Source organism: Paramisgurnus dabryanus, chromosome 17, assembly GCF_030506205.2.
Source record: "Paramisgurnus dabryanus chromosome 17, PD_genome_1.1, whole genome shotgun sequence".
Taxonomy (NCBI): domain Eukaryota; kingdom Metazoa; phylum Chordata; class Actinopteri; order Cypriniformes; family Cobitidae; genus Paramisgurnus; species Paramisgurnus dabryanus.
In genome coordinates, this window is record NC_133353.1 from 29,313,952 (window position 1) to 29,340,603 (window position 26,652).

Consider the following 26,652-nt stretch of genomic DNA (forward strand, 5'->3'; position numbering starts at 1 on the left):
TTTTTAATGCATGCTAAATTGAAAATACATAGCCAAAATATAACGTGTATTTTTTATTAGCAATCATTTTTATATATATTAAAATTTAAACCAAAGGGCTTTTATTTTGTAATGTGTTACACTTGACCCGGACGTTGACTCGTGTCTGTAAACGGCATGTGTTTGGTTTACATTGGGACAGAAGACCTGCAGAAACAAAGCTGTAAAGTTTAATAAACGTTTTCACTCATATCTGGGTTTTTGCTGACCTTGCGTTAGATTGGTGCTGGTCCAGTTATTTACTAAGTCTGTCAGAAAACTTTTTAGATTGCAAGTCCCAGTGCAAGATGCTGTGACAGTTTATGTTGAATTATTATTTTCGTTACATCTGAAACATAAGTGGAATCTGTGTTTTTCCGGGATGTTGCGACGTCCCACGTCGGCGGACAGTGAGGCGGATCTGCTCCAACAGCAGCGGGAGTTTCTGGCAACGGGCGGCCGCCCTACTGTCACTGTAGTCAAGCGTCCTGATAAACGCAGAGGAGACACAGCCGGTGCTGATGTTGGACACGAGGAGCAGGACAATCAGAGGGATGTCGTGACTATAGAAGGTGGGTTACAAATAAAGTCGTTGTAGTGTGACTTAGCCTGGTTTTGTTATTGAAACACCTTTTATGGCATGTCTAAACATTTAGCTAAATATCCCTGTTTTTGCTTTACTGACAGTATATGCACTCGAGATGATCTTTCAGATCTTTACATATATCCACTTATAGGATATGTTATTGCAACAGGGTGATCAGAAGCCCATTATGAAAAGAAGGGTGGCTGGAGATCTCCAAATGGGACCAATCAGAATCAAGTATTCCAAAGAGCACTGTAAGGGGCCAGTCACACCAATAGCGTTTATGGCAGTTGCAGGCGCCTTTTTTGAATGATATTCTATGGGCAGGGCGCGTTTGCGCGCTGTTTATGCGCGCCGAGCGCCTTGCGGTTTTTTGCCGCCTGCCGCGGACGCGTTTTTGAAAGAGCGCTGAGAGCGGAGAAGCGCCCGACGTCATTCGTGTCTTTCCATTGTCCAATCGAATGAGGGGAGAGGCGGGCCTTACGTTGTGGCGAGGGAAGTTTACAGTTGCTTTGAAGAACCGGACTCCACTCGCTCACTCTCTCCTGCGTGTTTGTGCACCTCTCACCCTCAAACAAGGTCAGAGCAAGCGTCCTCTTTTTAAAGTTTCTGCTGATATGACAGTTAACAGCAAAAGAGCGCTCACGCTTCAATATTTGATTGACAAGACAGCTGACTCGGTGGTTGCTTAGCAATATGAAAAGCCGCGTCGCACTGCTCTTTTTTTTAAAAAGGAAGTGCGTCGCGCCTTGCGTTTGCAAGCGTCTCTGTCTAAATTTGCGATTGTATTTTTTCTTTATATCTGCATATACTTAGACCTCCCTGATCAGATTCCCACCCTGACGCCTGCACCTCCAAAGAAGTCACGTTTTAAACAGGAAAAAAATCGAGTGCGTTTTGAGGATGAGGACCCAGAAGAGAGACTGGACAGGCATGATACTCACATCACTGCTGTCCTGTCCAGAATCATTGTGAGTACCCTTCTTAATTTTTTTCTTAAAGGCTATGTTACACACTTCAAATTGATTCAAGATGTATTGCTTATGTCTGTCTTTAGGAGAGAGACACTAGTGCTATACCCGTGTCCCTACCATCTTTCACAAGCACTGCTTTCCCTAAAGTCCTACATCGATCTGTGGTAAAGAGTGAGGTGAGAAGACGTTCAAAATATGAAACAAACCGCAAACTCATTCCCATCTGAATCTGTTACATAGTTTTTTTTGCCTGATAGTCTTAAACATTTCTCTGTGCACTTAGGGGCAAGAATCTAGAGGCAGAAAAAGTATTTTTGCCCGTCAAATTGCATCACAGCGAACTAACAAGGACGTTACACAGTGCTCAAGTGGTTGTGAGACTAGAGATCAGTCATGCAAAGCCACAAATGTTTTCTCTCAACCACCAGAGAGCATGCACACTGAGAAATCTACATCAGATGTTATGGGTACGTCAGTGCTTGTTTATTAAAATTCATCACATTTTTGTTTTTGATCAGCTAAAGCTTATGATAAACAAACAATTGATCTCATTTTTGTTTCTGCTTTAGATGCTGTTGGAGGCCCATTGCTAGTGTCAGGTCAAGGACTTGGGATTGCTAACAGTGCAATGGAGACGACGAAAATCCATCAGGAGAACCAAGCAAAGCTGCAGGCCATGTCCCAGAGTGAGATACTGGAGGAACAGATGAAGCTGCTGGCCCAACTTGGTGAGCTGGTTGAAATGCGAAATTTTTTAAATGTTGTCATAATTTTATAAACCTTTATTAAATTCTATTCAACTTCTTTTTTGATATCTTCTGTGGAAAAAAAGGAGATGTTGGTCAGACTGCCTAAGCTAAACATTTTTTGGGATGAACTCTTTAAAATTCACTATTGTAATTTGTATCAAAACATTAGCAGTTGCTTGCCAAAATGTAACTTTTAACATATTCTTACTGCTACTGTGGTTTGGCATGTTTGTATTTTCAGACTCAAGATTAGTGGACTTTGTCAGATCTCGGAAAGCACAGAAAACCCCATCAGGACCTGCGCAACTAGAGGTCTCAGTGAATAAACCTTCATCTAGTAGCACCGCTTTAGATTATACAACACAAGATGAGGAATTTCCAGGAGTTGCCATGGAAGATGATCAGGAGGAGGATGGAAATCAGCCTGAAGTTCAACCTCCAGTTATAGGTGAGCCATTTATACTATAGTGAAAACTGGCCAGACAAAATCTTTGCATCTGAAATCGCATACTATGACAGTTTTGGGTTTCCTGATTCTGGGCTTCAAGACATATCGAAATCAGTGGCGGCAGGTGCAAAATTGTTTTTGGGGGGTGCCACAAAGTATACGTTTTAAAGTTAGATAACTGAACATATTTTTGCCAGACATTTAGTGTCCTTACGCAAATCAGCCTGAGGGTGGTGCTTTGAGTTTGACAGACAGGGTCTAAAATAATATATACACCATTATGTAGTAATTTTGGATTTGAATATTAATTAAAAATGTTAGGAGTTGTTGAAAATTCAATAGAGGTAAACAAAATTTCATACACTTTCAGAACAATTAAAGGAATAGTCTACCCTTTTGCCATATTAAACTATGTTATTACCTCATCTTAGACGAATTAATACATATCTATCTTTTTTCAATGCGTGTACTATAGAGAGTGTCGTGAATGTGTTAGCATTAAGCCTAGACCCATTCACTCCTATTGTACCAAACAGGGAAGCCACCAAACACTTCCGTGTTTTCCCTATTTAAAGACTGTTACATGAGGAGTTATACCAGTAAGTATGGTGCCACAAAATAAAACTTTTTTTTGGTACCATAGGAATGAATGGGGCTAGGCTAAATGCTAACACATTCACAATGCGCTGTACAGTGCACGCATTGAAAAAAGATAGGTATGTATTAATTCGTCTAGGTTGAGGTAAATAACATAGTTTAATATGGCAAAAGGGTAGACTATTCCTTTAACCAAAAGTGCATGTAGATATTGGTATATTTAACAAAAACAATATTATTCTTATAAAATATTAATATAATTTTTAATTGGTCGTTCTACTTTTGCAATATTTAATATTTAATAAAATAAGTATTCTGTATATTCCTATTCAAGTTATCTCAAGAGCATATGCCTTGTGCTTTTACTGATTTCATAAGAATTTATTTAAAATTTGATCCAGTGTTGTTTGTGACACTGCGTTCACATCAGACGCGAATGAAGCAAAGGATGCTTGAACATTTTTGAGTTAACTTGCTTCATTCGCGCAAGAAATTTGCATCACTTGTCTGTAAAATTCAGATGCAAATATGCTTAAATCGCGCCACAGGATGCCTATTGCGTCTTTGCATGTAAATCACTTGTGCTTAATGCATCATTCGGGTCTGGTGTGAATGCAACATTAGAACGTCTTTTGATTACTGATTTGTTAAATTCGGGGATCTTGTGTGTTAAAAAGCGCAGCTGATACTGAAATGCTTTAAGTTATACTACAAGTACTATGTTTGAACTATGGTTTCTGTAGCAAAAATAGGTCTAAGGATTTATTTGTAACAAAACCATGGTCGTAGTAAAAAATTTTGGTATTCAGGACACAACCACTTTTTAAAGAAGAACGGTAAAGAACCATAAGCAAAGTTATCTTCTCAAACGGACATTGAAGGAGATTGCCCGAACAAGTGAAAACTGTGACTACGATTGTCACAAAGTAAAAATTGCGCCCCTGTCTCTCGCAGTTTGGGGCAACAAAAATGTTGGCCATCTTGAATTCGATTTGAGGATGCTGATTGGCAATTTTCTGTCATAATAAGTATTTATTTCCTGAATCAACAATTGGCTAAACTTCTACAAAGACCCTAGCCTGGGTGCCAGCCGATCTTAGCCCCGCCCACCACATTTGAAATACGGGGAAGATCGGTCTGGGGATTCACCGTTGAGGAGCTACTATGCGAATACCAAAACAGGCCGACGAATCAAATTGTGAGGGCGGGCTTTATACGATGATGGACAGATGATCAACAGTAACGTATCAACCACGTCACCAAAGAGCGCGTGTGTTCAATCTGTTTACAATGAAATGGCTGCCGCTGGTGAATTCAGATGTGTGGATTCTGACATTGAGTCTGTTCTAAAAGATATCGACAGAGCATTGATTTAAAAAGAGGAACAGAGAAACGCGATCAAGGCATTTGTTTATGTTTTCGCCGTCCTTTCTATGGAGGACAAAGTTAAAGAAGCAACTGAAATGGGTATCATTGCGATGCAACTCGGCGTGCACGACGAGATGGATGTAATTAGCGGTCGTTGCCAGCTTCTTTTCGGAAGCCTGGAATCGTGACTGCTGAATAAGTGGAGGGACATGCTAGGCTCCGATATTTTTCAAGCCAACGTAATGGGTAGCTGTCGTCGTGGATGAAGTTCACCTATCGTACAAATGGTAAGAGATAACATTAGTCTTACTGTATGACTTAGTAAATACTTAATGTTGTGATATAAATGAAATGTTGTAAACATAGTAGGTGTTGATGTACCTTCGCTAACTCAGACTTAGTATAATTACAATGATGTTAGTATCATTGTAGCGAAATTACTAGCAGTTCGGTCAGGCTGCTAAAGACGCCATTTCAACATCACACACTCCGTTGCTCTGATTGGTCGTATGTCTATCCAATTGAGTGCAGAGGCATTTTTCGGTTGAGACACGCCTCATAATTTTAGCTCAATGGAGCGGTATCAGACTCAAATTCTGACAACGTCAGGCTACAAAGACCCACCTTCTGTGGCCAATTTCTCAATTGTCCCACAGCTGAACTTGAGATGAGCAGACAGGCAGAGGGGACATACAGGGAAAGCATATATTTTTACTGACTATTTTCTATCATGTCACATCATATAAATATTAATTTATATAAAATAATGATTTTTGATTGAAATAAAATAACGTAAATTCTTGAAATATGTTTTATTACAATTTAAACTGATTGATCATCTTACCAGTGTTTAGCATTACCGTATCACACATCATATATTGCATCATTTTGCAAGTTATTTGGGTTTTCTTCAATACCGTTTAGCTCTATTGTATTTTAACTAAAAAACCCCCAACATATTTAATATCGAACATATGGTCTTGTATTGGGATTAAATATTGTAACAATGCTATTTAAGGAGGAAATCTTACATAATTTTATTTTCATTTAATACATATTTAAATCACTGTATTGCAGCATTTCCCCATGAATAGGCTTATAGGGTTTTTGGACTGATCTGCATGCATGCAGCATTGGAAAGTTAAACTAATGTATCGGATGTGGTCTTCACAATCTCGTCAGCTCAAGTGCATCTGGACAGTTTCCAGTTTTTATTCACCCTGCACTTGGAGCTAGCCGCACACATCCAGAACTGTCTACTTGGCAGATCTGTCCAGCTAAGCTGAGTTGCCCAGCATGCAAAGGCACATGCATCAATTTCAATTAGTCTGATTAGCGCAGAGCTAGCTAGAGCAAGCACCAATCCGTTTTTGTGTAATGGAGATAAGAAGGACTCACTGACATTTACGAATGGGAACACTTGGGGTTACTTTTCAGAGAGCACTGCTTTTGGAGTTACACTGCAGTCAGCATGTGGTGTTTTGTGGGTCATCGGATTGTTGCCTGGAAGACAATAAAATAGACAAACAAATCTTACAGACTATCTTTGAAGAATAGACCCAAGCTATATTTAATGTGGCTTTGTCTGACTTTGGCCAGCAAATGAATGACAACGTGAAATACCAGGTGTTACTGTACAGTAAGTAGGCCCCGATATAACCTATTTCAGACAAGTAGAAGAACAAATTGATTTAACGTCATTTCAAACAAAGTTCAGACAACGTAAGACTTCATTTTCCTAGTTCTGATACAGCTTAGAAGAGCAAACTTTGGAAAAAAGTTGACTGACGGCGCTCGGACAATTGAACAGATATATGCGCTAAATTAGAGAAAAAGTGAGTCCAATATCATTGGTCTTAAAAAGTGGGTGGGTCTTATCCCACCCACATATAATGGTTCTGACACCCATGAGTCTAATTTGTATTATTTTTATTAATACTTTAATTGAATTTATTAATGTTGCTTTTAACAGAGGATGAGCTTCCAATCAAACCACAGAAGGATTGGCTTCACATGGACAAGTTGGAGCCAGAAAAACTGGAATGGACAAGAGACCTTCCTCCTCCCAAGAAGCAGAGCACCAAAAAGGTACAAACCTGGAAACCTGCATAGCCACACTTTTGCAACCACTGTGGCACCACTCTCATTTTGTTGTGGTTAAGAAGCTTATATTGCTTTGCTATAGCATTCAATCATATACTCACAATTCAATAGTATGTAAAATAAGGTTTTGCTTGCTTGAATAACACTTCATTTTTTTTCAGGCTATGCAAGCACGATTTGACTTCGCCGGTACTCTCATCCCACCCAATAAAGACTTGCCCACCCATTTGGGTCTGCATCACCATGGAGAGGAGCCAGAGGTTAGTGAGTTCAGCTACTGAATTTTGTCTAGACGCCAAGCTGGCAGTGAAATAGAGCTGATGTCACGAATTGGAAAACATATTTAATAATATGTAATACTAACTATAATTTTCTTTTTTCCTTGTTCCAGCTGGCTGGCTACTCACTGCAGGAGCTTTTCATTCTCTCTCGCAGTCAGCTAAACCAACAACGCAGTCTGGCAGTCAGCACTCTCGCTAATATCCTTTCGAAAGTAAACAAACAATGAGCAAACACAAGTCCATTTTAATTATATTTTGTAGGAAATTGGTCAATTTTGTATTTTTATTAGTAGAGTATTTTGAATGTTGGATCCTGATAGGTGCCTGTATACTTAGTCACTTAAAGGTGCAATGTTGGACTTTTAATGGCATCTAGTGGTAAGAATGTGAATTGCAACCAATGGCTCAGTCCACAGCTCAACCCTCCTTTTCGAAACCCATAGTCAAGCTACAGTAGCTGCCACAGGACAAACACGTCATCATCTGAGATAACATAGTAACAAGAAGTGCTCTTTAGGGCAATATGTCCATTTAGTGTAGTTCATTTTGTAAGGTCTTTATACACCACTGATAATACTGTTATGTATATTATATTGCATTTCTGTCAAGGGGTCCTTCTAATGGTGCGTTCACACCAGACACGAATGAAGCGAATATATTGCGTGTAGTGATGCACCGAAATGAAAATTCTTGGCCGAAACCGAAAACCGAAAAAAGGAAGCCAAGGCCGAAAAACCGAAACCCCGAAATAAATTATTATGCCAATTATTAGTACAATTGCATTTATGGCCATCACTGTGTACTAACTTTACTAGGGGTGTGTGACGAATAAAAAAAACTCACAGTTCGGATCACATTACAGTTTTTGAGGCACAGATCAGATTATTTTTCGGATCAGCAAAAAGCAGGTGGGAAAAATCTAATAAACAATAAAGAAATTGCAAACATTTATAAAAGAGAACAAAGTTGTACATTAATAAGGTCTGAAATTAGCATTAGGTACAGAAATCAAATTAAATGAATCATAACACAATCAATTAAATATATAATTATTTTTTAGAGCTATTTGTCTCTTTGTCATGGGTTGTTTGATTAACATTAATGACACAGATTTAAGTAGGTTAATCTGACTGTAATCTATACATACACTTAAGACATAAACAAATGTTTTTATTAGAAAAAGAATACTGTGGAGAGAATTTTGTTTATATGTGCCCTGTCAATAACAGCGAGATTTTATGTTTGCTTGTTTTTTTTTAAACGCGTTTCTCTCTTATGTGCACTATCGAGGGCACTTAAACGCATGCACATACAGAGACCGAGGGTGAATCCCAAACAGCGCAATAGTCGCTCCACATAAAAACGTTACGTTTTGTTTCATTGCTTTATTCGCCAAATGTATGTTAATGGATTACTGTATGAGACACATTAGCGCGACTCTCTCTAAAGTTTACACATCAAGACATGCTTAATCTTTGCAGACGCGTGCAAACAGCTCGACCGTGAGTGAAACCTGCTTGAGCACGAAGGGGAGGGGTGGGAGACGACTGATCACCGTGAGTGAAACCCAAGCGCTAGCGCACAGATGGGAGGGGCGCGGTTGACATTCATTTTCGGTTTACATTTTCGGCTGGATTTTTTATTTCGGCCCGAAACCGATAATGCCATTTTCGGCCGAAATTTTCGGCGACCGAAATTTCGGTGCACCCCTAATTGCGTGTAGTTGGGTGCTTGAACATTTTGAGTTAGCTCATTCGCGCATGAAAGTCAGTTGCAAATGCAATCAATTTGCTGGCTTTACCTAGCTTGTAGTCTCAATATGTATAATATATATGTATATGTATATTTGGCTTAAATTGAGTAAAGAGCATTTTTTACCACTTACCAGATTGTCCGACCTCCTCACTCACTTTCTTCCAAGCAAGAGCCTTTTTTTTCCTGTTTCTATAAAAGTATGAAGATGTGTCATACAGCTCTGGGGGTCCACATACAGCGACAATGATTTTATCCTCTATTGCTGTTTCGTATTTCTGCCTCTGCTCGCTACATTGTAATCACGTCACTATTAAAGCAAGCTCCTGATTGGTTAACGTGCTGCTAATAAATCCGCCAAAGTTCACATTTTTTAACTCTACTTCCGTCAAAGGCCTTAAATGCTGAATTCGTGCCGTAGGATGTCTTTCGCATCTTTGCATTGACTTAACATGTAAATCACTTGCGCTTAACACTTTATTTGCGTTAGGTGTGAACGCACCATAAAGGTTCCACATTGCACCTTGTAATGCGTTTTTATGAATTGGGTAGCAATCCGATTAGCTTTGCACATTCCAGTTAAATTTGACCACACAAATGCAAAAAAAGATAAATACCAGTCCTTCCAGAAATTTTTTGTGATTGTTGCGGGCAAAAATCCTTGATCTTGCATTACGTTTTCTTAAAAAATGCGATGGAATATGCGGGATATTTATGTAATTTTATGTGATGAAATTGCGTGAACTTGCCAAAATTGCGCAAAAAGTTTTTGCAGCTTTTCATTGATGTTCACGTCGCGTAATTACGTCACTTCCTAACATTCCCATAACATCAGGGGACATGGCTGCGCATGTGTGAAGTAAATGCAACATTTTTCAACTTTCTGCTATGATAAATATGACTTTTTGCTAGGAAAATGCGGGGATTATGAAATCATGCAAGCCCCGCATATTTTGCGAGCAGAAATCTGCAATTTATGGGGCGAAAGTGCGGCGTATTTAAAAAATGCGGCCTCCGCATAAATATGCGGACTTTGGCTAATTATGCATTGAATCATGTGATCGCATAATCGCGTTTTTCTGGAGGGACTGAAATACGATCTACTATTCCTGCGTTATATACTTTATTTCCAAATTGATGTTTATGGCAGGATAGAAATTTTGCTGCATCTTATGTGGCTCATAAATACTCAAATGTATGTTTCTGCTTTAGATTTGACTTTTTAGACTGTTCTGGGTTGTTCTCCATCCAGGCTCGCGTAGGTGAATACACAGCTTTTCTGAAGGGCAGTGTCTTGTCTTCTTTACTGGATGCAGGGCTGCTCTTTCTTCTGCGCTTTTCATTGGATGACGGCGTGGAAGGCGTGATGTCAGCAGCTGTGCATGCCTTGCGAGCTCTACTGGTTTCATCTGATGATGAAGTAAAATGCAGTCATCTTATTTAATTCAATTTCTGTGTTGATCACGTGCGCAAAAATGTTTACATTTAGTTTTTGTTTGTCTTACACTAGGAGTGCTTAGACAACGCTTTTTCATGGATGCTTGGGATGGCCACCTTTCCTCTGCTGCCCACAGCTCAGGAGGATGAAGATGAGGATGATGAAAACATTGATGAGTCCATGAAACTTTCTGCTAAGGAGAAAGAGGAAATGAAGGCAGATCATGATGTTGCCAGGCAGGATGTCATCAAGGTAACTGGGCTCTGACATTGACCTTTAAAAAAGAAACTTGTAGCTGACACAATCCTTACCTGGTTTATAAAGTTATACAATTGCTAAAATTTGTCACTAAAAAACCTTTCAACTGGGCTGGTGAATATGTCTAATGAGATATTTCTAATGAAACTGCATTTCTCTCAGGGTTTTCTGAAGATGCAGGGTCTTCCTCGACTACGATATATTTTGGAGGTTGTTCGACCGCCTCCTCGAGTTGTCCTTGATATCCTGGAAATTTTGATCCGAATCGCTCGCCACTCGACTGCAGCAGCTGCACAGGTAAACATGATATAATCTACCTGTAATGTGATATTTCACAATTGTGAAGCCTTGAATTTAAGATTTAAAGCTGTACAGTTATTTTTATCAGCAAAACTGTAGCCTTGTTTAGTTTCACTGTAGCTTAATAATGTTTCTGTAGCTCTCAACACAAATGTAATGGGTTCGATTCCCAGGAAATGCATGTACGATAAGTACAAGTACACAGTTCAATTTTTTTCAAATTGATTTCTATAGTGCTTTTCATAAATTTGAATTGTGCAAAAAAGCAACTTTACACAAAATACATGTTGGACCTAATAACATAAGAAAAACTATATACAAATAAAAATAAAGAAATCATAGAATATAGGAAAATTATGAGATGCATGGTATTGCAAATATTGAAATGTAAATTGTATTTATAATGTACAACTTTTTAAAAATGAAGAGTTTCGTTGCAAAACCAGATAAATCCTTTTTTTTTAATTGTTCAGAAATCTCGTTTTTTGGTTGTGCATTCCAATTAATATCAGTTCAACTGCAGTTGGTTTGTTTTGATTTAAACCTTCATAAATTAAAAAATACAGCTAAGTAGCACCATAAAACAAAATAATAACATCATAGCGTAATAATAAACATGTTTTGACAAAAACGGAAAAAAAATGGATTTATCTCGTTTTGCAACGAAACTCTTCAAATATATATCAAGATGTATTTATAAAAATGTAATGACATGTCAATACATAAGCTTACTATATATGTAAATATTTGAATGTGAATTTGTTTATTATTTGTTAAATATTAACATCATGTATTACTATAATGTGTCACTTTTTGAAAAAATATAAAAATACACACAGAATACATAAAGGATCCTTGAACTTGACTGTTTCTAAATCGTAAAAAATGTTAAATAGATAAAAAAATGAAAATTCTGTCATCATGTACCAAACTTGTAAATGAAGATCTGGGGCATCATTGACTTCAATAGTAGGAAAACAATATTATGGAAGTGAATAGTGCCACAGATCTGCTTGGTTATTAAAGGATAATTCCGGTATTTAACACTTTGAGTCTCATTTCTGGTTTATTTTGGATGAACTACAGTGATGGACACAGAAATTTCGACAATGGGTCGTGTCTTGACTTTTTGACTTGTTTAGAAGCGTCTCTTGACTGCTTCAGAATGGAAGTCAATGACCATGCACAAACATGTCATTAAAACAACACTTAACGTTCATTTTCAAAACTGTACTACTCACCGAGTGGTTCGTGGTGTTCGTTGATGATTAAAAACAAATATATTGGCGCAATGTATGATTTCAATCCGTGTTATTTGCTATAGTGGAACTATTTTTTCAGATACCTCACAACCGCGTATATACTTCCGCTCTATATTTGAGTCTGAAGCGTTAGCACACTCCCGACCACTTGATGGCGACAACCACTTTGCCATACAAGTACGCTCGGTGTCTAGCGTATAGACAGTCACAATCGAGCTCAACTTCAAACCTAAAGTTGGGCACTGAGCCATCAAAAATGGGAAAAATTTCTTCTGAGAGAAACCGAGCGAATAAACTACAACCACATGTAAACAGACCCTTTTCTGTTTCCCGGTGGCGGAGTGATATATCAGCGAGCAATGAGTCTTCCAAGAGAAGTCAGTGGAATTTTACAAAATGCCAAATAAAACACGACAGAAACTTTATTTCGCTACACAACTTGTTTTTAATCATCAACGAACACCACAAACCACTCGGTGAGTCGCACAGTTTTGAAAATTAACGTTAAGTGTTGTTTTAACTCTTTCACCATCAGCGTTTTTAAAAAAAGTTGCCAGCCAGCGCCAGCGTTTTTCATGATTTTCACCAAAGTTCAATGCCTTCCAGAAAATGTTCTTCTTTAAATATATAAACATACAATATACCAAATGAAAGAGCAGACCCTCTGCTTTCAAACAAAAAAAAACCCGTTTCATCCTACCTTCAGTGGTTCTTTTGTAATCAGCTTTTGAAAATGGGTAGATTTCTGCAAAAACACCACATTTTGAGCAAAAAGCAGAGATAATTCCATTTTTGTGACGGACTTTTCATAGAGATCCCATTCAGAGCGATCTTTAAAACAGACACGGACATGCAATGTAAACAATACTTCCGGGTTTAAAAAGTTGCGGAAGGGCGCCACCTGGTGGATAATAGCTATTGGGGAAAGACGGAAAATCTTGTCATTGGCGGGGAAGCGTTTTCTCTTAATTGACGAGATATCTCGTCAATGGCGGTGAGAGTGATAATGACATGTTTGTGCATGGTCATTGACTTCCATTTTGAAGCATTCAAGAGATGCTTCTAAACAAGTCAAAAAGTCAAGACACGACCCATTGTCAAAATTTCAGTGTCCATCACTGTAGTTCATCCAAAACAAACCTGAAATGAGACTCAAAGTGTTAAATACCGGAATTATCCTTTAACATTTTAAAAAATATCTTCATTTGTGTTTAGCATTACAAAGAAATTTATACAGGTTTGGAAGAACTTGATCTAATGATGACAGTGAACTATCCCTTTAAATAGGACCTTAGCAAATTTGTGTTAAAATATGACATTTCTTATTTGGAAACATCTTTAAATGTATTAAAATGTATAGTTTTAATGCACTGTACGATGTTTAGACAAAAGTATCTGCTAAATGTGAATTTTAGATAAATTTTTTCCCTCTTTGTTTTCAATTTTCATTATATGGAAAACTTTTTCCCCTTAGATTTTGGACTGCCCACGGCTGATGGGCACTGTGATTTCTGAGTTTCTTCCTGTCTCATGGACTCCTCCGACTTCACAGGCTCCCTCCTCTTTATATGGACTGCCTGTTGCCTTGGCGATGAAGCTGCTTCGCGTTTTAGCAAGTGCCGGGCGGCATGCTTGTGCCAGAATAGTACGTTTTTTAATGGGTGACATAAGTTAACGGTATCAAGCACCTATTAATTATAAATGATTATGATACTTCTAACGAGATTGGTATGTCTCCTACTCCTGCTTAAGTCTTACAAGGACAATAAAAAAACTCATTTTCCAGTTCCCCTATAGTTAAAGGAATAGTCTACCCTTTTGCCATATTAAACTATGTTATTACCTCAACTTAGACGAATTAATACATATCTATTTTTTTTTTCAATTCGTGCACTGTACAGCGTGTCGTGAATGTGTTAGCATTTAGCCTAGACCCATTCATTCCTATGGTACCAAACAGGGAAGCCACCAAACACTTCCGTGTTTTCCCTATTTAAAGACTGTTACCTGAGGAGTTATACTAGTAAGTATGGTGCCACAAAATGAAAATTTTTTTTGGTACCATAGGAATGAATGAGGCTAGGCTAAATGCTAACACATTCATAACGCGCTGTACAGTGCACACATTGAAAAAAGATAGGTATGTATTAATTCTTCTAGGTTGAGGTAATAACATAGTTTAATATGGCAAAAGAGTAGACTATTCCTTTAAACATTTGATTCTTAACCTTTTGGAATCCATTCAGCTGATCTCCGGGTCTTGCGCTACCACTTTTAGCATAGCTTAGCACAATCCATTGAATCCAATTAGACCATTAGCATCGCGCTCAAAAATAACCAAAGAGTTTGGATATTTTTCCTATTTAAAACTTGATTCTTCTGTAGTTACATCGTGTACTAACTTCTAAGACCGACAAAAAATAAAAAGTTGCAAGGCAGATATGGCTAGGAACTATACTCTCATTTTGGCGTAATAATCAAGGACTTTGCTGCCGTAACATGGCTGCAGGAGGCGCAATGATATTACGCAGCTGCCGAAAATAGTCCCCTGCTATTGAAAGTTACTAAGGGGACTATTTTTGGCTGCTGCGTAATATCATTGCACCTTCTGCAGCCATGTTATGGCAGCAAAGTCTTTGATTATAAATTATAGATTGCTAAATTATGCTTAATTATAAAAAAATTGCTTCCTCTCTTTAGGGGAAGTTATGATACACTTTTGGTTGTACATTTTTGTAATGAAATCTATTGTATCGCTATGACCCTAACTAGTGTCTATGTGTCTCAGTTGAACTCTTTAGGAGGGAAAGAGCTTCTGTCACGTTTTGTTGTTGAGGAACCATCAGAGATGTTGCTTGAACCTGGTGAAGCTCTGCGCTGCAGTACAGAAGCACTGAAGATGTTCGCAGTGGCTGCTGGCTATGGACAAGCCTGCAATCTGTACTTGTGAGAGCTATTTGTGATCCACTTCCTTTCCCAGTTACATTTAGTTTACATTTATATATGTGGATAACCCCAAAGCGTTACATTACATTATCTGGGAATTGAACCCATGGTCTTTGCAGTGCTAATGCAATGCTTTACCAATTGAGCTATATGAACAACGCATCATCATCATCATTTCAGAGAACTCTATCCTGTTCTGGTGAGGAGGTTGCAGGCTGCAAACCCGACGTGTTCATCATCCGAGGTTGTGATACCTTTGGAGCTGGACAGAGTCAGAGCTCTGGTGGTGCTTTTGACTCGGGTTACTCACACGGCAGGCTGTTGTGAGGAGCTGCAGAGAGGACTGGTTAGGTGAGACTGGATCTTTGTTCATAAACAATAGGTGTATACTTTATGTGTGCATACTGTAGGTTTCTGGGTGAAAATGAATAAATAAATAACATCAAAGCATTAGCACAACATTGATGGAAAAGAACATAAAAAGACTTGATATTATATTAATGTTAGTATATAAGGATATGTACTGTCTGTAATGTCTGTCTTGCTTATTAGTATCAAAATGGCGTATTCATACAGTTGTGTCTTGACAGTTCTCAAGGTACAGATTGTCCTCCACCCCCTCCCGTTTCATGGAGCCATGTGACCGGTCTGCAGCCCACAGTCCTTGGTTTACTCAAGGGCTGTGTGAGAGCGCTCAGCATCCCAGGGCAAATGTCAAGCGCACTGATCTTGATTCCCTCCTACCTGCTGTACATGGAGGCGTATTATTCACAGCTCAGTGAGCAGGTATTTATCTATAAGAAAGAAAGAAGTAAAATGATTAAGACTTAAAGACAAAGTAAGGAAAAGTGATCCTGTCACAGAATGATATTTACATTATATATCTTAACTTGGAGTCGGAATAGTGAATTTAGTTAGGATACTCTTTGGCATATTCAGGTTATCAGGTTACCTAAATCAGGATGTTTTTTGTAATATACAGTAGGTGATAAACACTATATATATAAAGTGCAAAAATATATGTGCTTAGCATATTTGCAAGTCACGTCCCTTAAAGGAAAACACCACCGTTTTTCAATACATACCTATCTTTTTTCAATGCGTGCACTTAATCTTTGTACAGCACGTTGTGAATGTGTTAGCATTTAGCCTTGACCCATTCATTCCTTGGGATCCAAACAGGGATGAATTTATGGCGGAAGAGCACTTAGTTTGCAGCACTTCAACCTCAGGTGTCGTAATTTGACAGAAGTTGGAGCGAGAGGGGGAGTAGTCAGGAGTGATAATGTTACTGCAGGCCGAGGTCGAAGTGCTGCAAACTAAGTGCTCTTCCGCCATACAATATAGTTCTCATTTTTTATCCACTTAAAAAATAGCGACGTTTTTTTTTATGCCACCAATACTTACTCGTGTAACTACTCATGTAACAGTCTTTAAATAGGAAAAACATGGAAGTGTTTGGTGGCTTCTAAATTCATCCCTGTTTGGATCCTAAGGAATGAATGGGGCTAGGCTAAATGGTAACACATTCACGACGCGCTGTACAAAGATTAAGTGTATGCATTAAATAAAGATGAGTATGTATTAATTTGTCTAAGTTCAGATAAAATAGTAAATATTGAAAAACGCTGGTGTTTTCCTTTAAAGCAGGAGTTTTCAATCTTTTCCACTTCAAGGCCCCCCTGGTTTCCACAGCAAAATTTAAAAAGCCCCCCACTCTTAATTTCTACCATGTGAAATATATTAGAGCTTGGCATAACTTTACTAGACAAATGTTTATTCGTTACAAAATAATCAAACACCATGAACTTAGTTGTTTTTGCTTATTTTAGTCATATTGTGGCCCCCTAGAGGTTGAGAAACACTGCATTAAAACAAAGTATTGCATTCTACACAAAACAACTGCTTATGATGTTTGTTACATTGCTGTTTGAACTTTAGTTGTCATTGGTTTTCATTGACAGTGAGTTAAAAAGATAAAAGAAGAGATAAAAGTTTCCTTCTTGCTGATTTATTTTTCACTTGGTCATATATACATCAGATTAGGTAATGGGTGTTAATGCAAATTGCATCATTTATTAAGTAACAGTATTTTTGTTTTATCTGACAGAGCTCTTTCCAGCCAGTTCAGTGTCTACAGGAACTAGAATCACTAACCTCAGAAGTGTTGATGCCACTGATAACCCATCATGCCATGCAAAATATGACCAGCAACATCAGGTAGGGTATTGTATTGTGTTCTGAGATGGTCTAAATCACACATTTACATCTTGCATTTTTACTTTTTTCCAAAGTGACTTCCACTGCATTACATCTTATGTTTTATTAGTATTTGTGGGATTAAAGGTGGGGTGCATGATCTCTGAACGGCAATGTTAATATTTGAAATCACCTAAACGAACATGCCCCTACCCCAATAGAATCTGTACCTTCTTTTAATAGACCCGCCCCACACATACGCAACCCAGGCAACGGGGTCGGTTAATAGACACGGCCCTTACTGCTGATTGGCTACAAGTGTGTTTTGGTACTCGACTCCCTTTTCCCAAAGTGTTTTTAAAGAATCATGCACCCCGCCTTTAAACCCATGACTTTTAGTGCAGCTAATGCTGTGCTCTACTAACGGCAGGAACACAAATAAATAACATGTAATATAATGTAGTATCACAAGACATAATATAACATAATGTAAAAAGATGCTTCAATATGCAACTTTCATAATTAAATAAAATGGCCGTTGGAATGATATAATGTTGTCGTATATAGAGTGATGACATTACCTTTTCCTGTTGATACAGATCCAACTCTATGATTTGTAATCCCGGTCTAAGCGCAGCGGGTTGGGAGGTCGTCCCCAGTCTGCCTGGACTGTGCTGCTCTAAACTTAAGACCACCAGCAATCTGGCAGGACCCAACTCTCCTCTGCCTCTTCCTATCGCTCTCCTCCACCTGCTGAACACCATCACCTCTATTCACAAAGGCCTTACTAAAAAGGTAGGTTTGTTTATGCCGTACAAAGTTTTAAAAAAACGGCTTGAAAGTGCGATGCTACTTGTTTGTCTATAATTTTTATTTGAAATTTTTTCTCTCATCAGTTCGGCTCTTTCCTCCTGTCAGACTCCGTTCTGAGTTATCTGCGTTCTTGTATTGGAGTCACGCCCTCTGTTTCTCCCATGAGCGCCTGGATTTTACGTCATGAGCACCACCTGTTGTATTTTCTTCTTAGACTTGCACACAAGCTGGTAACATTGCTTTTTACACAGAGCAGCATTGTTTTGCATGCATTTAACTGTATATGAAGAGCTCAGATGCAAAAACCGTAAAACTTCTACATCAAAAATAAGAATGCTCTCGGCATGTATTGTATGTTCATAAAATACTTTTGATCCATTTAATCCTGGCCTCTGGCCATTCAGAAATACCAGTTTGTTGCTGGAATCTGTTAAATTTCACTCAAATGTGTCTTCAAAGTGCACGTTAGACGAATATGAAATGATCAGAGACCAATTTAGGCCCTTGTGAGTACTTGAATGTTAATGTGGCAGCCACATGCATTACAGTGCCCCCCTAATGTGTGGTTCAGTTTATTCATTTTTACATTTTAAAATCTAACTTTTATCATTTGCAATGTTTCTAGTTGCTTATTAATTATATCTTGGCCATAGAAGTGGAATTTTTTGGAAGTGGAGATTTTTGCATGCACTTAGAGTTTTACAGCGACGGTCAAATTAATTTGTTACAAATTAAATAACTAAAGTGACATTTGTGAAAAATAATGCATTTCAATTACTGACTAATAACCTTTACATTGCCATTAAAGTGAAATTGCTGAACCCAAAGATAAGAACCTGATAAAAATGCTCATTTACAAGAAAACTTGTTAGAGGCACTTAGACACTGCCTGTTTGAAGTGACTCAATTCAGATTTATTTCTCCTTTAGTGGCACAGATGGGATATGACCCACGGACGTGTAAGCAGGAAAAAAGCGCATAGATTCCGATATTCTCAGATCAGTTTCAGGCCTGATTCATATGTTGAAATAAATTGGATATGAATCAGATACATGCATTCGCATCCGCAATGTAAGACAGATCGGATATTCCCATGTCAAGAAGTGTCGTGCGTCATTGAAAATGCGACGCTGGCACATGACGTCAATTCAGGCGGACACCACCCCCGATCACATGACTCTTCTTAGCAGCACATCTTTGGCGCGATGGCTCCACTAAGTGGAATAATGTTGAAGTTTTATGTCTTGTTACAGAAATTATGCTTTATAATCTTGTATAATCAATTTGTCCGAGTTCATTGCATATTGCGACATTTAACTTCCTCAGTTGTTTTTTTTTTTAAATAATTTTTTTATTCAGTTATCAAAAAACCTTACAATAATCACACTGTTTAGGATTCATTTTCTAATATGCACAAAAAAGAGAAAAAAACTCAAATAAATAAAATATTACATATAAACTACCCTCCCCAGCCTGTTGATATACAAAACAGTGACATTCAAAATAACTTTAAGTTACAATACATTGGATTAAGGAGTATAATTATTTTTTAGGTAACATAAGAAAGGGTCCCAAATCTTGTAAAATTGCCCAATGATGCCTTTTAAAAGATATCTGGTTTGTTTCAAGTGCAGAGTATATATCAGTTTCTCAAACCATAGTTTGATATTGGGGGGATTAACCTTTTCTTCCTCGGTTGTTTAAGCTGTCCCGAGTCAGTATGCCTACTTTGAATTGTTTTGACAAGTGTTTATTGTAAATGCTGATATACGAGTCACTTTTAAAAGATGATGTGAACAGTTCGACAAATAAATCGGCTGTAATCAACAAATCGGAATTGTGCAGTGTAAATCCTGCCTTTGAGCGTTTTGCATCTGAACTCTCGATTGTATATTATTTACCTTTTAAATAAATTAGTTTGTTTTAACTTATTGTTAATAATTACCACAGGTTTGCTATCAGTATTAATTTTTTAAACTTGAAATATATTTAGGTCCCAGTTGACCCAGAGGTGGCCAAACACGCATCTTTATTTCACCAAGTGTCTTTGGCTCTGTTGTCCTGGTTGCTTCCTGGCAGTGAACACCTGGCACATGAACTCATATCCATCATGATCTTCAGCCACAATCTTCTTCCGTAAGTCTGTAATGAAATCATATAGTGTGATTGTTTGGTGAAGTTGAGCCTGTCAGGTGTCATTTGATCTGTCCTAGTAATGTTTCATGGCCTACCCAGCAAACATGTCCCATTGGGCCCCAGGTGGGGCCACTGCGGGCAAAAAATAGGGGCCCACAGCGGGCTGCCCCTGTGGGCCCCACTACCGGCGTGAAATGCGGGGCACGTGTGGGCCCCACACTATGGGCCCACAATGGGGCCCCAGTGGGACAGCCCAAAGTGTGGGCTGGGTGTGGGCTGTTTTACTGGGGCCCCATAGTGTAGTGCCCAAATGTGCCCCACATTTCACGCCGGTAGCGGGCCCACAGTGGGACAGCCCAAAGTCTGGGCTAACTGTGGGCTTACTGTGGGCACATTGGGCAAAGTGTGGGCTAACTGTGGGTTTACTGTGGGCACATTGAGCAAAGTGTGGGCTTTCTGTGGGCACATTGGGCAAAGTGTGGGATAACTGTGGGTAAAGTGTGGGCTAACTGTGGGCACATTGGGCAAATTATGGCCTAACTGTGGGCACATTGGGCAAAGTGTGGGCTAACTGTGGGTACACTGGGCAAAGTGTGGGCTTACTGTGGACAAAGTGGGTTTAATGTGGGAACATTGGGCAAAGTTTGGGCTAACTGTGGGCAAAGTGTGGGCACATTGGGCAATAAATACGTTAGGCAAACCCACAGTGGGCTTGCCCATAGTAAACCCATATAGGGCCCCCAAAGGGCAAACTACTGTGGGCCCCACATGGGCTAACCCTTTGGGTTTGCCCTGCCCACACTGTCCCACAGCATACCCACAGTGGGCCCGCACAGGCATGTTTGCTGGGTATGTCCTCTTTGTTTTCTTAAAGATTAAATGAATAAATCATTTTTGCTTCATCTATGGTGTGATTATAGTCAAATCTTGACCTCTCTGTACCTTGAGTCCCTTCAGATATCACTGTGTCAATCCTCAGTCTCTATTAAAGCTACAGTATGTGTGTGTGTAAGTCCTTTTAAGTAACTCACGTCACCCTGCCACCATATTTGCAACACCTCCAGGTCTGTTGTTAGAAGGCGGAAAACCTGTCGATTCTGTGCATGCGCAAAGTCTCCCAGAGGATTCAGATTGATGATTGGCTCTTTTTAATGGGAGGCGGGACTAGAGCGGCCATTCTGACCATTGCAATCTTCCCCATTCATATCGGTACCAGTGACGCATCTTGTTAATATTAAATATCTTTGAAGTGGCTACAGATCAGACATGGTGCGGTTTGATGAGAAACAGCTGGATTTTGATGGATCTCCGTGCTTTGTGATTGTTCTGTTTCTTTGATGTTAAAATAATGTAATTTGACAATTAATGGCACGCTCTAAAAACAGACCTATTACACCAAGATGAAAGCTTAGTCTTTATCCAGTTTTAAAACGGCTCAGGATGTTCAGATCTGTCTCCTTGTTAAGATGTTGAATGATATATGGTATTGGCTTTATGTTCAGATGTTGATCTTTATGATTTTCAAGAATGGTCTTGTGTGTATGTATCACAGTCCAGGTTTAAGGTTTAACCATAGTTTCACATCATGCTCACAAGAGGGCAGCAAAAAATTTAGGAATTTCTTTAGGAATGGAGGCTAACTAAGCTCATTAACAAATACTACCATGCATAGTTGCACTAGAGATCACACTAATATAGTCACATGACTGACGCACAACCAGACATTTCTTCCCATGTAGCGTAGCCTCAAGTACATTCTTGAACATTGTAAAAACGGTTACATACCTCATTAAAGGATTAGTCCATTTTCTTTAAAAAAATAAATAAATAATTTACACACCACCATGTCATCCAAAATGTTGATGTCTTTCTTTATTCAGTCTAGAAGAAATTATGTGTTTTGAGGAAAACATTCCAGGATTTTTCTCATTTTAATGGACTTTAATGGACCCCAACACTTAACAGTTTTAATGCAGCTTAAATTAGCAGTTTCAAGGGACTCTAAACGATCTCAAACAAAGCATAAGGGTCTTATCTAGCGAAACGATTGTCATTTTTGGCAAGAAAAATAAAAAATATGCACTTTTAAACCACAACTTCCCATCTTCCTCCAGTAGTGTGACGCATAAGCGCGACCTCACGTAATACATCATCACGTTAAGAGGTCACGGATGAAGTATGTGAAACTACGCCCCAGTGTTTACAAGTTTGGAGAAAGAGGACCGTTCCGATGTGGTTGTATGTCGAATGATACTAATTAATGTCTTTGTGTCAGTTTATTGTTTAAAATGGTCCGCAAATGTGCGTTTCATATATGTAACACGTGACCTTTCCACGTCATTACGCAATTACGTGAGGTCACGCTGGCGCGTCACACAGCCAGAGGAAGACGAGAAGTTGTGGTTTAAAAGTGCATATTTTTTATAATTCTTGCCAAAAATGACAATCGTTTTGCTAGATAAGACCCTTATGCCTCGTTTAAGATCATTTAGAGTCCTTTGAAACTGCAATTTTAAACTGCATTAAAACTGTTAAGTGTTGGGGTCCATTTAAGTCCATTAAAATGTGAAAAATCCTGAAATGTTTTCCTCAAAAAACATAATTTCTTCTCACCTGAACAAAGAAAGACATCAACATTTTGGATGACATGGTGGTGAGTAAATATCTGGATTTTTTTTTAGAAAATTGACTAATCCTTTAGGTAAATAAGGGAGCATGGTTAACTTACATGCATGTGAGACTGAGTGATGAAGAAACATGAAGATAAACACACAGATCAAGAGGATCAACAAGTGATTTGGGAATACATGATTTGTGCTTTTATATAGAACTAAATTGCGGTATTGTAACCGTAAAATAAATATATTGTAAATCCATATGTTTGTGTCATAGCTGTTACTATATTGTGTGTTTTAGCATAGATGAAATGTTGTATTAACCAGCATCTAGGTCAAGGTTTTGGCTAAAAAGTAATTCACTGCAAATAATTGCAGTATTACCATTTGTTTTTGATTGTTAGGGAAGGCAGCCGTGGTGAACCAGAATTGGCCGCATTGGCGGAGTTGCAACTCAAGGAGAAAGCTTCACCAGGCGTTGGTGTATTGCTGCGCGACGCTCTTCTTCATTTGCCCTCCATCCGTGGTTGCTACCTCACCCACCTTGCCCATATGGAACCCGCCGTGCTTACTTCCCGTGACCGGTACCTTGGCCGAACACCCTGGCTCACCTCTCATCTCCTACCTGAGCTTACCGGCCCGTCCCTGCCCTCTGATTGGCCCTTCTTACCACTTATCAGCCTGTATGAACGAATGGGATGGTCGGCTGGAGGCGGACAGCAGGTCGAATCTCTCCCGGCAGGATCGGTGGAGTCAGTCACTCACTGCCTTCAGTGGCTGCTGGTTCTTGAAAGCTGGAGAGGGCAAGCGCTTAGCGTGGTGCCACCAGTGGCCAAGTTAGCCCGGCTAGCCTGCGTATTTTTGTGCTCCAGTGACCTCTTCCTGGAAAAGCCTGTGCAGGAGCTTACGTGGGCGCTGTTTCGTGGCCTGACCCTTGAGGTGCTGGATCTGAACTCGCCTCCACCGGGTTTGGCGTCTTTTCATGACCTGTATTCAGCTTTGCTGGCTCAGTATGAGGCCGTGTCATTTGGTGACCCGCTGTTTGGCTGCTTCATGCTTCTTCCACTGCAGAGGCGATACAGTGTCACTATGAGACTGGCTGTGTTTGGCGAACACGTCGGGGTGTTGCGATCATTAGGGGTCTCGCTGCAGAAGGTAAAGGGGGTTTTCTTACATGCTATTTTTTACATGTTTACTAGTTGGTGACTAACAAAAGCAAAGTAATGCATGCATGCTGATAAAATGTGTACTTTGAATGGACTGTATCTTGATTTCTCATTGCAATTGTTTATCCTAGCTGCCTATTCCACTGGAGAAGTTCACGTCCCCTATGGAGGACTCACTGCCTCTGTTAAAGCTGTATTTTCGGGTGCTAGTAACCGGAGCTTTGAAGAGGAACTGGTGCCCTGTGCTTTATGTGGTGGCTGTTGCTCATCTTAATGCATTCATCTTCTCCCAGGATCCAGTGGCAGAGGTAAATTACAAGCGTATCCCTGATTGGGATCTCTCTTAGTATCTATCTATCTATCTATCTATCTATCTATCTATCTATCTATCTATCTATCTATCTATCTATCTATCTATCTATCTATCTAATCTATCTATCTATCTTACACACACACACACACACACACACACACACACACACACACACACACACACACACACACACACACACACACACACACACTCACCTAAAGGATTATTAGGAACACCTGTTCAATTTCTCATGAATGCAATTATCTAATCAACCAATCACATGGCAGTTGCTTCAATGGATTTAGGGGTGTGGTCCTGGTCAAGACAATGTCCTGAACTCCAAACTGAATGTCAGAATGGGAAAGAAAGGTGATTTAAGCAGTTTTGAGCGTGGCATTGTTGTTGGTGCCAGATGGGCCGGTCTGAGTATTTCACAATCTGCTCAGTTACTGGGATTTTCAGGCACAACCATTTCTAGGCTTTTCAAAGAATGGTGTGAAAAGGGAAAAACATCCAGTATGCTGCAGTCCTGTGGGCGAAAATGCCTTGTTGATGCTAGAGGTCAGAGGAGAATGGGCCGACTGATTCAAGCTGAAAGAAGAGCAACTTTTACTGAAATAACCACTCGTTACAACTGAGGTATGCAGCAAAGCATTTGTGAAGCCACAACACGCACAACCTTGAGGCAGATGGGCTACAACAGCAGAAGACCCCATCGGGTACCACTCATCTCCACTACAAATAGGAAAAAGAGGCTACAATTTGCACGAGCTCACCAAAATTAAATAGTTGAAGACCGCAAAAATGTTGCCTGGTCTGATGAGTCTCGATTTCTGTTGAGACATTCCGATGGTATAGTCAGAATTTGGCATAAAGAGAATAAGAACGTGGATCCATCATGCCTTGTTACCACTGTGCAGGCTGCTGGTGGTGATGTAATGGTGTGGGGGATGTTTTCTTGGCACACTTTAGGTCTCTTAGTGCCAATTGGGCATCGTTTAAAAGCCACGGCCTACCTGAGCATTGTTTCTGACCATGTCCATTGCTTTATGAGCATCATGTTCCCATCCTCTGATGGCTACTTCCAGCAGGATAATGAAGGCGAATGGACAATTGCAATGAGAAAAAGGCGAAAAGGGGTCAAACACAGTATTAGTATGGTGTTCCTAATAATCCTTTAGGTGAGTGTATATCCTAAATAATTATAGGAATTGTTTTCCCTTCAACATGATTGATCTCTGGACATCTTTGGCAAATTGTAATTTATTTATATACATATGCTTCTCAGTATTTCCTACAGATAATGACAAATGGACCGGTTGCATGATGATGTATGTTGGAAGAGTGATGCTAATGTGATTGATAGTATCTTAGTTTTCATGTCTTGTCATTGCGCTGTGAGTTATGACCCTGATAGTTTGACTCATCTTTGCAGGAAGTAGAGGCTACGCGTCGGAGCCTGCTAAGAAAAACACACTACCTGACAGATGAGGTATTACACCTGTATTTTTAAGGGCCTTTAAAAAAGCTTTCCTTTGCAATCAATCTGCTTTTTTGCATTATATTTCTCTCTTGTTTTTTTTATGTTCTCACCTTCTCTGGTTTCTTTGTGTCTCCCAGGTGTTGAGGAACCACCTGCTTTTTTTCCATCTACCCCAGCAGGAAACCGAGTTGGGCTTTAGTACCTACGAAGAGCTGCCCCCCATTCGTGCCCGCAGGTTGGAAAGCATTTTGGGAACAGGGGAGAAAATGGAAAAAAGGTGAAGGAGAAAAAACTTTTTTATGTCGCAGACATAAAAAATCCTCTCCTGATTGAGTTGTGGCTACCAATTCTCAGTGATTTATGGCAAATATAAAACTTGAAAATTTATATTAAATAAATCTTTGTATGTGTTTGATTGCGTCCATATGTTTTTTCTAATGAACAAAAGATTTTTGACTCGGATTTTGGAACATTTTTATGCTTACTTGCCAGCAAGACTGTCCAAGGTGGCTTAACTTTAGCTGAAATTTACATTTATGTACAAATGTACAATACTGGAGTGGTTGAGCACAATCCCTGTTGGCAACACAAATATTGGTTTTTGGCTAGGATTGTCATGGTAATGGTAAAATGTAGTTTATTTTCTTTCCACCAGTACCAGGATGAGTTTAACAGCCTTATATCTACTGCCCAAAAATGTTGAGATACGACCACCATACACTTGTCAGTATATTTGAATAAAGCACCACAAAAAATTATTTGACCAAAATCCAATTCGAAAAAAGCCCATAGGCTAATATAAACAAAAGAATATCTGTACTTTTCTCATTCACTTTGGCTTGACCTA

The 26,652-nt window shown here is 39.2% G+C and overlaps 1 protein-coding gene across 1 annotated transcript; it reads left to right on the top strand.

Annotated features, from left to right (window-relative positions):
- Window positions 1-110: 110 nt before the first annotated feature.
- Window positions 111-26,217, top strand: rpap1 (RNA polymerase II associated protein 1). The gene is made up of 24 exons (XM_065288370.2): window positions 111-590; window positions 1,421-1,575; window positions 1,662-1,754; window positions 1,862-2,045; window positions 2,148-2,306; window positions 2,569-2,775; window positions 6,713-6,828; window positions 7,005-7,103; window positions 7,235-7,336; window positions 10,129-10,296; window positions 10,387-10,566; window positions 10,735-10,869; window positions 13,609-13,779; window positions 14,923-15,080; window positions 15,261-15,431; window positions 15,671-15,866; window positions 17,191-17,300; window positions 17,879-18,074; window positions 18,176-18,322; window positions 20,086-20,228; window positions 23,248-23,998; window positions 24,141-24,317; window positions 25,758-25,814; window positions 25,943-26,217. Exons 1-24 carry the CDS (start codon window positions 401-403, stop codon window positions 26,084-26,086), a joined length of 4,209 nt encoding a protein of 1,402 aa, XP_065144442.2. The 5' UTR covers window positions 111-400; the 3' UTR covers window positions 26,087-26,217.
- Window positions 26,218-26,652: the final 435 nt, after the last annotated feature.